Source organism: Poecilia reticulata, linkage group LG8 (genome assembly GCF_000633615.1).
Source record: "Poecilia reticulata strain Guanapo linkage group LG8, Guppy_female_1.0+MT, whole genome shotgun sequence".
NCBI classification, from domain to species: Eukaryota; Metazoa; Chordata; class Actinopteri; order Cyprinodontiformes; family Poeciliidae; genus Poecilia; species Poecilia reticulata.
Window position 1 is genome coordinate 18,717,443 of NC_024338.1, and position 13,085 is coordinate 18,730,527.

A 13,085-nucleotide genomic window follows, 5' to 3' on the forward strand; every position below is an offset into this window, starting at 1 on the left:
ATATATTTATAAAGAAACCAACCAAACTGTTTTAAAAAAGCCGCTTTGTTCAATGTAAATTGTTTGGCTTGTTTGACAAATGTAATGAGATAAAATGTGCTAAATAATAGTAATAAAAAATTATTTATAATAAAACCACGCATGAAAAGATTAATACTTTAAACTCTAGCGCCTTTGCTTTTTTCCCCTTATAATAATTAACCTTTAAAACTTAAGTTTCTCAAGAGCAAATTTGCTGTAATTTTATAGCATGCAATTAATTTCTGAAATTGTGAGTCTCTTAGCTTTTCTTGTTCTATTTCATATTAAACTTGTTTTTGTTTTTATGTCTGGCGTCCTCTTCTTTTTCTTCCCCTCTGCTCATTCCTTTTCGTTTTGCAGAAGTCGTGTTTTGGAGTCGATCGCTGCGTTTCCATTACAAATGGGATATCCGTCAATATGTTGCAAATGTAAAATAATTGCTGTGTTTCTACAAAACACAATTAAAATCACACCTGAATAAATTGGTTCACGCAATAAGTCATCAAAAAATGTGCTGCACCATCAACCTCCTTTCACTTCCTGCCGTTTTATTTGGGGTTTCTGCCAGTAGTAACACCTGAATGTTGGTCATGTGACTCGTGACGTAGAAAAATGGTTTCCATTGCAGTTCATTAAAACGTTTTTTTTTAAGTTATCTTGTTTCCATTATGCACATTTATTTTTGTAACTCCAATTTGTGCAGTTTTATGTTAATGTCTATTACTAGTGTGGGCAAAACTGTCAGTATTCCACTGATGTAAAACAAAAAACACAATTTTGCATAACTAAGAAACGCAATTAAAATTACATGTAAATAAGTTTATTCACACAATAAGTCATTAAAAAATATGCCGCCTCATTATCCTCCATCTACTTCCTGTCTTCGTCCTCTTCATGGTTTTTGCCAGTAGTAACATCCGGTGTTGATCACGTGACTTGTGAGATTCAAAAATACGTTTCTTCTATTACAGTTTTGCAAAATAAAACAATTTTATATGGTTGAAAGAAACACATCATCCTAGTGCAAAAACTTTTTTTAATGTGTTTTTTCAAAATTGCGTATTTATTTTTAAAACGTCAAACTGCGCTGTTGTAAGGTCAATGGAAACGCAGCTATTGACTCATTTTCTTGGCTCTTTCTGATGGAGGGTTGGGGTTCAACGCCATCGAAAAAGAAAGAGAACAGAGACGGAGAAAAAGACGAGAAGGTTCTATTAAAAGAATATATAATACTCTACTGTTGAATGCCTGCGTCTGCTGGACCTTCGCTTGTTCTTGACCTTCGAATGAAGAGATAGAAAAGTCTTTTCTAGTATTATCAACTGCACTTGGTTGAATTTTTTCTTTTTTTTCGTTTTTTGCTTCGGTCTGTTATCTCTTGATTATTAACGTAATAATTTATTTATAAAAGTAATACATATATTTATATATATATATATATAGTACCTTTGTTAGAGATTACAGATTGGGGTACTTCTTACTGAATCCCAAGCTGTAACAATTCACAGTTTTAATGCAAAAAAATTAACAGATGAGTCAGTAAATAATAAAAAAGGGTGCATGTAGCTTAGCGGTACGCTGGCTGAGGGGAGCTCGACCTTTTGCTCCAAACGAACTCAAGGGCAATGAAATCATGGAACTGATTATCTGGCAAATGCCCCGCCCTTCCCACCCGATTTTTGGTTCCCCCGAATCGTCAAAAAAATAAATAAAACAAACCTGTCACAAAGTATGACAGATCTTCACTTACTCGGGACCAGTCCAGTTGAAACTCTCTCAACAATGGCTATGGAAGTCATGCATCTCAACAAAAATAAACAAAAACCAAAACAAAATGTCTATAAACATGAAAATCCAGCTTCTCCGGGGGGGGGGGCGTACCGCTCCCACAGGGCTTTCCCGTGTCTCCAGGGTCGCCGGGCCTGTTCGGACTCTCATACCGGCGTGGTGCGGCGGTTCGCTGTGTTGGTGTGGCTCGAGTCTTTCAGGTCCTTCTGGATGCAGTTGTGGACCTGGAGGAAGTTGTGGTCCCTCTCGGAGTTGTAGGTGGCCGTAGGCGTGCCAGACGACTTGAGGGTGTCCCGGGGCAGCGTGTACATGGAGATCTCCGTGGACGGCAGCGCGCTGAAGCCCTTGAGGCCCACGGGCGAGGCGTCGCGGGAATGCGACGGATCTGTGGAGCGGGAAGAGGAGCGCGAGCGGCGCCGGTAGCGGTAGCGGTAGCTGGGGATCCGTGTTATGGCCGAGCCTTGGAGGTAGTCGGCGGCGCGCGCCCCTATTCGCAGCTGTCGATGGCGGTCGATGAACATGTGCACGGCCAAGACGCCAACCATCTCGGCTATTATAAAGGAAAGGGCACTAAAGTAGAAGGACCAGCCGTATGAATAGCTGTTCTTCTTTGAGTCGCTTTTTGAAGGGTCCCCAGCATTGGCTGATATGTACACGATGATCCCGATAATGTTGCTCAGACCTGGCAGGACGTTGAGGGATCATCGTCAAGCAGATTAGAAAAAAAAGGAAAGAAAGAGAAAGTGTCAGCTGAAAACAAGTGGCAATTGATTAGATTGAAGACTTTTTAATGCTTAAATACTAGAAAAATATACAAATGTTACCAAATGTTTTGGTCTACTTTCTAGTACACTTGAAAGAACAGCAACAGAGTACCTCCCTACCTACCTACCAACCAACCAACCAACCAACCAACCAACCAACCAACCATTTCAGCAAGATATATTAGCTTGTTTTAGTCAATAATTCCTTAATATTGATGAAAAAATACTATATCCACTGACACTTAAAACACGTGAAAATGTCTTGTGGCATAAGTGAATTAATCTACCAGTGGAACTAACAGTTTTTATAACCCTAATATAAATGTCATATATTTTTCTGAATAGTTACTTTAAGTTTGTTTTGTCTTATTTGAAATGTACTAACATCTTTGCACTAGAAACAAACCTTGGTACTTGGTAAGATGTTGTGTTTTTACAGAGTTATTTTCTAATCAAATGTTCAATGTCATGCCAAGAGCAGAAAGTATTCTTCAGTTTGTTAGGTTCAATCAGAGAGAATATTTTGACATGGTAAATGTTGATGGATAAAAAGGAAAGTGTGTCAGGGACACCATATTTTTAGAGATGACTCCCAAAGGGTGACGTTTAGCCTAGCAACAAGATAAAAAAAACAGAATACAAAAGATGAAATGGTGTAAAGCTCCAGTACAACAGACAACCAAAAATCTCGTCTCTCGTCCACCCTGCCTCACTTTGCTGCTGCTTGACTCACCTGCAGACACAAAGAAGATCCCTGCACTGAGGATGATGTTGTGGCGTGACTTGTAGAACTCACTGGCAGCTATACACAGGCCTCCCATGAAGAGTAGGATAACGCTGAGGATGGGGAAGATGCTGGAGGCTCGCACCGCACCTGGAGGAAGCAGGACGACAAAAGCAGCTGCCGTCACAAATCTTCACAAAACCTCCATAGCTGTTTCCATTGACACATAATCGTCCATTTAGACGTTGGGAAATAAATTAGCTTAATATAAACAAACAGGGTAATTTAAAAAAACTTGACTTTTGATAAAAAGTTTGGAGCCAGGATGAGGTAGATTGTTGGCCGTATCAAAATTGGTTTATTACAGCAAAACTGTAATGGAAAAAGTTTTGTCAGATCATATTAACAACCATAAGTTGCTACTGGTGCAAACGATGAAGAAGAAAACGACAACAGGAAGTAGTTGGAGGATGATGGTGTGGCAATTTTTTTATTGATTTATTCTGTGAACAAACATATTTGTGTATGGTTTCAATTGTTTTTCTTACTTAATGGAAACACAGAAATAGCAAAATTGTGTTTTATTGGCATTAGCAGAATAGCAGCTGCGTTTCCATTTACCAAACAGTTGCGCAATTTGACATTTCTAAAATAAATTCGCTCAGTGGAAACAAGTCAATTCTGAAAAAAATTGTGTTTTTTGGTTTTAGGGGATGAAACTGCAATTTTGTGAAATTGCAGTTTCGCAAAACTTCAATTTAAACACTTTTTTTGCATCACACCATCACAATTTATTGTTGAAAAGTTAAATTGTGCAATTATATGGCCAACAGAAACACAGCTAGTGATTTAAACAAAAAGAAAAATTGGTGACAGTTGCTTCAGAGCTCAGTCAGAAGGAACGGTCAAAGAAAGGAGCGATAATCGGAGACAGAAGAGCCGTTAGGATCTACTTCAACGCTGGATCTTTGTGGGAAAGTACATCCTAATCAACACCCTATCAGGTCTGTGAAAGACTCCATCAACACTGTGAAGTGAGTGTGTTTCCCCACAGAGAGCCTTATGTAATCACCGCTCTCGTGGTTCTGAACAGTTCTGCACCAGGCGCAGGCAGCCGGTTGTTTCCAGGACCAGAACCACTTCATCAAAACTGAGTTCAAGAACCTGAATACGGATATTTGTACTAATTATTACAGTTGCACTTATTGCAACTAATTTGAAAGTGTTTTCCGTTGAATGCATTTTTTGGGTATTTCTCATACAAAGAGCATTTTTCTCTTTACAATTTGAGAGGCAGTGGAAAGTAGAGCTACTATTGTAATAAACAGAATAAAGTCATCATGCTTCGACTTTAAGGTAATAATTTTATTCTCGTAATTTAAATTTTTCATTTTATCTTAGTATTGCCCTAAAATTCTGCTTTAAAATACAAAGTAACATGGAGATTTTGGTATTTTAAAGATCAAAATGAAAAAAATAATATAAATAATGCAGCTAAAAAACATAATTAAGCAAAATAAATTAGCCAGTTTTTTAGTTTCCAAATTCTTTTTGAGAAAAAAACAGGATTTACAGATTTTCAGTAAAACTCAGATATTTGCTGGGGTTTTATTTTATTTCTAAGATTAATCTGATAATTTCAGATTTTTCTTCTAGCAAATTTTTGACTTTTCAAACTCAAAAAATTTCTTGTTTTTTTTTTTTTTAGAAAATGTCTGCGATTAATCTGAAAATGCATTTGTTTTTTTTCTGGCAAATTTTCAAACTCAGAAATTTTTTTGTTTTTTCTGAAAGATTTCTGATATTTTTAGTGAAAATTTACTTCTTTTTTTTTCTATCTACAATGGCCCTAGTACGTCGTCGTAGAACAAAACACAAATCAATCAATATTTTAAATGTTATGATGCTTCATAATAAAGATCAGCATGGCAAAAATACTACCACAGAACCATTTTTCCAAAACGTAAATGTAACTAGTTACTACCGAGCTCTGCAGACATTTTGCTGACATCGGCGTCGGTTCTTCCCTGGTTTTCGGTTCCTTCATGTGAGGCTCTGGCATATTTATCGGCCAGACTGCAGTGCAGAGAAACGCTGCCGATGTCCTTGAAACCAAACAGCATCCTCACCGCCAATTATGAAGAAGCAGAAACTAGGAGCGGGGCAGGATGTTACTTTTGAGGTGAAGCCAGGGTTAGTGCGGTGTCAGGTAAAATCAGGGTCTGCAGCGCAGTCCGGAGCCATTCAGAGGAAACTGTGTGAAAGTGTCCCATGCAGTCACCTCCTGTTTAACATGTGCACTTAAACTTTCATCAGGGTGGTTAAATTTTCACCACTTCACCTCATCTCCCCGTGCAGTTGCCTGCCTCAGCACTTTTCCCAGTTTCTCCCCCAAAGTGCTGACGCCGGGCCGGGCAGCTCATGCTGAACTTGGCTGCCTGCAGCTCCACAGGGACCGGCCGGGGGGTCCCGAGGGCCCATCTGCCTGCCTGTACCTGCTGACATTCATCACTGCCTTCCTCGCTTCGCTCTTTCGTTTATCCCCAGAACCTGAAGGCATCATGGCGGCTGCGAGGCGCGGAGGGAAAGTCACCCTGAGCTCACAGGCGGGCTGACAGGAGACGGTTAACAGCTGGCTGGACGCGGGAACAGCCGGGCTCCCGACTTCAACACAGAGGAAACTTAAGAAGCGGTGCTTAAAGGAGACATCTTTAAGTTTTCATACTTCCATTTGGCTTCTAAAAACAGCCAAAGCACCTTAAAAAACACAACCCAGCTGTTTTGACAATTAGTTCACGTTTTTTTGGTGGCTGGAAAATGAGTCATTTCAAAAACCTGCCCGTTGCCTAGCAACCACAGTGGAATTCCATCCGTTACCTAGCAACTCAAGCTGAGTTCCAGCATGCTTGACCAACTTCCATCAATTTCCATGTGAAAAGTGAAATAATCTACCAATGGAACTACTTTTTATTGATTCAAAACAAGTTCTCATTTCTTGCTAAGAGCTAGTTTAGTCTTATTTCATGTGCACTAAGATATTTGCAGTAGAAACTGGACCCAATTACTGTTAGGTTTTGTGTTTTTGCAGTGTAGTTTGTCGTTACATGCCCTCAGCTCCAATCTAAGCAGCCACCTCACAGCTCTCTGGAGAGCCTCCCTTCAGAAACACAAAACGCTGTGAAGGTCGTCTCCATCGTTAGCTGCTAGAACAGAGGTCACAGCTTTCATCTGGAAAAAAGTGACAGGGTTTTTACACGGCGTTTACGGCCGAGTCCCAGGACTGCAGCGATCTGAGCCACCCTCTGTCTCAGTAATGTCACCCTGGCAGAGATAATCGGCGTCCAGCAGGACTCCACTGAGCGCCGCGAATCTGGAACAGATGTACGACTAATGAGCGTCACAGTCACTCAGAGAAAACTGTGACGAGGTTTTCATGGCGATTCAGTCCTACTGTAAATGTGATCAAACGCAGATATTTTAGGGAATAACTAAATACACCCCGCTGCTTCCATTAGATTTAAGTGTGATCACCTTTAAAACAGCAAAGTAGGGATATAATTTATTGTCACATAGTGGGAAATTAAGAGCTGCCACCTGGAAGTTAAAGGAAAATGGAAGCACGAATATTCACTCAAATGTAAAAAAAAACCAAAAAAAAAAAAACCTTCCAAATAAGAATAAGTACTGAAGTGTTTAACCACCAGAGCTTGGAAATAAATTCGGAAGCGGTATCCTGTTCTAAGGAGAACATTACTTGCTAAAACAATAAAAGTTGATCATTTTAATGAGATGCAAAGATAACCATTACCATCTGCAATAAGTCTTTGAAGATTTTAAATTATGAGTTACAATAACATTTATTTTCCGCTTGGGATCGATAAAGTACTTTTGAATTTTAATTGAATTTGAAAACTCAACGAGAACATTCCTCCGTTTGGTGAGAGGCAAAACTCAAGCGAGACACACGACTTTGAAAAGCAGAAATGGGGCCTCCTGCACAGCCAACAAGAATGCAGCAAGTGGTTTCTGAATAAGTTGTTAATAACAAAACACTTGTCTTTTCCAGCACCCATTGAACACACTGTGGTAAAACCAGCTGACCAAACGTGCTGGAGCTCAGCTCCGGTTGCTAGGTAACGGAGCAGTGCCTGTGAAACGTTAATCTTGAGGTTTTTGAAACGGCTCATTTTCCAGACACCTAAAAACATTAACTTATTGCCAAAAACCAGCTGGGTGAGTTTTTTTTTTGGTGGTCTGTTTTTAGAAGCTGTTAAAATCCAAATTGAAGAACGAAAACTTTAAAGATTCCCTTTAAGATTCGTCACCAGTCAATTAGATAAAGCCCGAGGGTTGTGTTCAGAAAGTTTTTCAGGTTATTTTTAAACAGAATATAAAAGTATAATATAGGTTTGCGTAGCTGCATCTGAATAAACTACAATACTTATGGAAAAATGTCCAATGAGAAAAATTAGAGCAAAGCAGAAACCGTAGGCAACAAACATAAAATCCAGACATTCTGATTTCACAGCACGGTGGTGGAGGGGTGGTGATCTGGGCTTGTTCTGTAGCCTCAGGGAAGGAGCTTTCAAATCATTGATTAGTTTTGAGTCTGGCAGCCATGGTGATAACGCAGCCCAAACTGTGTTATCACCATGGCAACGGACCTAAACACAGTTTCACACCTACAAGCAAGATGCTGGAAAGAATAATCTGAAATAATGCAGAACTGTGCAGAGATGAAGCTATGAAACTGCTTCAAAACACAAAATGTTACAAAGTATTTGTAGTTTCTAGTGCAAATGTCTTAGTGAGCTTGAAATAAGACAAAAATAACTTAATAATAAGTCATTTGTCAGAAAGAGTTTGTTTGAATATTGATAAAAATGTTAGTTCCATTGCAGATTTGTTCACTTTTAACATGGAAAAATGTTAAAAGTGAAAATATTATTTCTTAACAATATTAAGAAATTATTAATTTAAAACAAGTTTCTATATTTTGCTATAAAGTTAGTTTTGTCTTTTTTTAAGTGTACTGAGATATTTGCACTGGAATTTAGACCAAAATTACATGGGAAGATGTTGTGGTTTTGCAGTGAAATCCCCATTTTTGATTAAATTTCCAATAAATAGGAAATACAGCCAAAATTTGAACCTAAAAACCAAAAACATCCCAGATAAAACAGAACTATTCAAGTAAGAAAGGCTCGTTTGGTACTAGATGTGCCAGCATGATGTAATATTTAATGAAGGCTAAGTGTGCAGAGTGTATCTGATTTCCTGTCAGCCTGCCAGTCTTTCTACCTGCTTCCCCCCAGGGATGCTGCCATGTTTAAGCATCCCTCCAGGCAGAATACAGCATCCTGACGGAGACAATCCTTAAAAACTAAACCGTGAAAATGTGTAACCTGGAGAACACGGCGAGAAAAGAGCGACTGTAAATAAAGCAGCTTGCCACACCGCCTGAGGAAACTGGCTCTGGCCGCGTCGAATGGCAAACGCAAGAACCGGGTCTGCAGGGACTTGAGCGTTTCCTTCAGAGGTGGAGCGGGGTCAGCCAAACCCAGGGCCACGTTGGTGCAGCGACCTGCAGCGCCGTCCCAGCGGAGGCCGGCCGGTCGCCTCGAAGGTCACTGCACTCCGTAGAGATCTGGATGTTCATGCAGGGGATCATGTGGATGGGAGAATCTGAAAGCCATGCAGATGCACTGGAGCCTTTTTTTATTTCTTGTTGGAAAGTTGAAGCTCCACTTTGCTTTTTAGCGAAGCAGCAGGAGATAATGAGAGAGATTTAATAGTTTAAAAAAAGATTTTTAAGAATTAGTAGCTGTTCACCATAAAATTGCACAAGTTGTAATTACGAAAACGAATTTGCTTAAAGTAAATGTAACATTTATACATATTTTTACATATTTGTTTAAATTGGTATGAGACAGATAATCGATGAAAAGTATTGATCTCCTCTGGCTTTTCTTAACTAGAACGAACCAATCAGAGTCAGGAGGCGGGTCCATGCTGCAGCTTCTTCCTATTAGCAGAACTTGTTGTAAATGCTAAGGCTAGTTAGCATTGCCAATGATGAGAGCGAATAAACGGTTTTCCTGTAATAATAAGTTGTTTTTCCACCATTAGAACATTTAGCAGCGAGTACATGAGTTTGATTGACAGCGCCGAGCTCCTCCTCCTGACTCTGATTGATTCCTTTTGTCGGTAGCGGTGCAATAGAAGCTCAGGCAGGAGGCACAGAAGATCAATCTTTTCAGATTATTTGTGACAGTTTTAACTTTTTTTATAAGCGTTGCATACGGCAGCTTTAACGGAAACACTGACATTTTGGAAAAAACGTGGTTTTTGCTTAAAATGTTTTTGTGCTAGTGTGAGGAGGTTTTTCAGCTACGTTGAAATTTGTTTATTTGGCAAAACTGCAGTAGAGACTCTTTTTTTGTATCACATTAGTCACATGATCAACAACTGGATGTTACTGCTGGTGAAAATGACGAAGAAGACAGGAAGTAGTTGGTGGATGATGGTGGATGTTTTTTAATGACTTATCGTGTTAAACTTATTTATGTGAATTTTAGTTTAGTTTCTTATTTAAAGGAGACAACACAACTTCAAAATTGTAATTTTTTAAAAATGGAGTTTTGTCAAAATTTTGCTCACATTTTTAAAGAAAATGCAGCTATTGCAGTACAAAAATCCTCTGCTTCATTTTGTAAGAAAATGTAAAAAATGATCGAAGAGCGCTCCAGAAGCAGGAAGTGGACTGCAGCGCAGGGCATTCTGGGTAAATACAAACAAAACAAACATGCTCGTCTCGTGGCTTTTTACCAAAGATAAAAGAGAAATCCTCCAGCTGCTAAAATCTGACTCCATGTTTGTTTACGTTTTGTGAAGAACGAAGTTGCAGTCAATGTCTTGTCAGACGTTTTTGTGTCGTTTCCTTCAGTAATTCTTGATGCAGCGCCCCCACAGGCGAGGAGGGGAACAACTTTTTCAATTTGTTTGGTTCGTTTGCAACATTTGTTAAATTTTTACACTAGATTGAGTCAATTTTGGTCCACCAGGTCTGAAAACACCCTAAAGACCAACTCTCCTTTTTCTCAATTTCTCTCCAAATTAGTTTTTTTTCCTTCAACTTTTGTGTCACCTTGAGATCTCACATCATTAAACATCCCACTGTCAACAATCAATAAATCCAGCTGGCCCTCTTCTCCTCTTTTGTCTTGGCAAATGAAGCTGATGGATGAAAGCGAGGCCCCATGCCCTCTCCCACGTAATGTGCTGTGAACGACCGCGTCGATACTTCCAGGAATGGAGGCAGCAGAGATGTTTGGAGATTTAAAAGGAGTTCGGGGCGGGACGGAGAATGGGGGGGGTCAAACTCTTAGGACAACTTAATATTTAATCAAGCTGCCCTCACAGGTAACTCTAAACCGCACGACTCCCCTCGTGGACGGGTGAGGAGGAGAGGAGGCAGAGATGAAATTTAATCTTTTACACCGTCCCGTACTGACTGAGTGCAAATTACATAAGAGATTGGGGTGAAAACAGGCAGTTTGAGGGACGTTTGCTGTGTGAAGTCGACAGAGAAAGAGAAAGATAGGTTAAAGGAAAACCTGAGGGGAGGAGTGAACTGCGCCGTTAAAATCCTCTTTATCAGATTGGATCTCAGAGGTCAAAAAGCAAATCATTATGGTTAAAAATGACACAAAGAATACAGGCAGAAAAATATATTAAAATATATATAAATGAGTGTCATTTAAAACACTTTACGAAAGCAACGTAAATTAGACATGGTTCTATCTCGCATCGTTCCCCAGCATTAAAGAGACAGAAGCCCAATTGTAAGGCATCAAATTTCCTTTAAGTTACGTTTGATGCATTTTTATAACAACTGAAGGCAACATAGCTACTTGATTGTAATATAAAATGGCGCCATGTCTCTGGAAAAGACACAATACTGTCCCTTTAAGGATAGGCATCTCTGGGTTATGGAGCTCCAAGACGTGCTAACAAACCAGAGTGAAAATCTGGCCTTAAAGTTGACCTATTGTACTTCCATAACAGGTTATGATGGGCCTATGGTCTATACAAAACTTATTAATTGCATTTTCTGAATAAAATCATTCTTAGGTAATGAAATTTTAGCTCATTTTAGGGCCTTGTGTCAAAGCAGAAGTGAAAAGCAGAAGTACAGCCTCCTGTACAACCAACAAGAATGCAGAAAGTGGTTTCTGGATGGGAAATCGACAACAAAACACTCTGTACAGCACACACAGCGGTAAAACAAGCTGACCAAACATGTTGGAGCTTAGCTTGGGTTGCTAAGTAACGGGCGGAACTCTGCCGGAGTTGCTAGGTAACAAAAATCTGGAGGATTTTGAAACAGCTCATTTTCTAGACACTATAAAAAAAGTTGAAACTCAAACGGAAGTGTGCAAACGTGCAAAATGTGAATTTTGGACAATAGGTCTCCATTAAGCCTATTTACAGTTACTGGGGTAACAATTCTACAAAAAAGAGCAAATCAAAATTCACCCACAGTGATGTAAAACATGCTTTGCCAATTATCAGAAACACTTGATGCCAGTTATTTTAACCAAGACTGAAATAATCAGGTGTTTTATGTAGAATCTGATTGGTTTGGATCACTTTTCCCCCTCAATAAGTGAAATCACTATTTAAAAACAGATTCCTGTATTTATTTATTCTAGCCTGAACTATGATTGTAATCTTTTCAGATGTATCCCATTTTGCTCCAACCGAATATAGATTTTTGTTCCCCTTTTCGACTCCTCTAATGCTAAATCCAAACATGGTGGAGCACACCAAGCGCCACAGTACAGTAATGAGTCATATTGAGTAACAGCGCTGCCGTTCGGAGCGGTACAGTGGAGGCTGTTCCTGCCGGCACGCGTGCCAACACGCTCGCAGTCACAGGGTGCAGGAGTGGATACTGTGTGCCCTGTATTGATTGGCACGGCACCGACTCAGGCTGCTGTCCGAGCGCCACCAGTCCTCTGCTGCTGGCTGACAAACGGCTTAATGAGACTTAGCACCCATGCAGCGCTGCAGCTCGGTTTCGGAGCAACAGCGGACTCCTGCGCGCGCAGCCTTTGTTCAAACGGTGAAGAAATCCACACATCAGACCGAGTGGACTTGGCTTGGAGGGAGAGTTAGATTGGATGCAAAAATAATGATTAATGGAGCAAATTGGCATTAAAGGTCTATCCTAACCTGCTCAAGGCATAACATCTTTAATTCTTCTTTGCAGGGTTAACTTATGTTTATAAGTTTATAAATGTCTTCTGAAATGTTTACCTCATAAAAATCTTGTCACTTGTTTTATATTTTCTTGATCTTCATTAGAAAGATTTATATAAATTTATGTGTCCAGACGACCCGAATCAGTGAAACTCAGTCAAAATCTGCTGGTCTAAAAACATTAATAAATAAAAAATATCAAGAAATCTCAGACATTTTTTGGGGGAAAAAACAAGAAAATCTCTGACCTCAAAAAGTCAAAAAAGGGCAAGAAAATAACTCAGAAATTTTGACATTAATCTTACAAATTTTCTAGAATCCCCCTTCCCCCGATATTTCTGAGTTTCAAAGGTACGGAAGCGCATTGCTATCACGCAGGAAAAAAAAAATTCGAGCGCTATCACGTTATAACGTGATACGTATCTTGTTAAAATGTGATACATATCACGTTATAACGTGATACTATCTTGTTAAAACGTGATACGTATCTTGTTAAAACGTGATATGTATCTTGTTAAAACGTG

General features: G+C 39.5%; 1 protein-coding gene across 1 annotated transcript in view; it reads right to left on the reverse strand.

Moving 5' to 3' along the window:
• Nucleotides 1-882: 882 nt before the first annotated feature.
• The window catches only part of cacng2a (calcium channel, voltage-dependent, gamma subunit 2a), a 66,837-nt gene continuing 54,634 nt past the window's right edge, over nt 883-13,085 (reverse strand). The window contains exons 3-4 of the mRNA XM_008416444.2: nt 3,307-3,447; nt 883-2,491 (exon numbers count right to left, since the gene is read on the reverse strand). Coding sequence (XP_008414666.1) covers nt 1,956-2,491; nt 3,307-3,447 — 677 coding nt within the window. The 3' untranslated portion in view covers nt 883-1,955. The remainder of the gene's footprint in view (nt 2,492-3,306; nt 3,448-13,085) is intronic.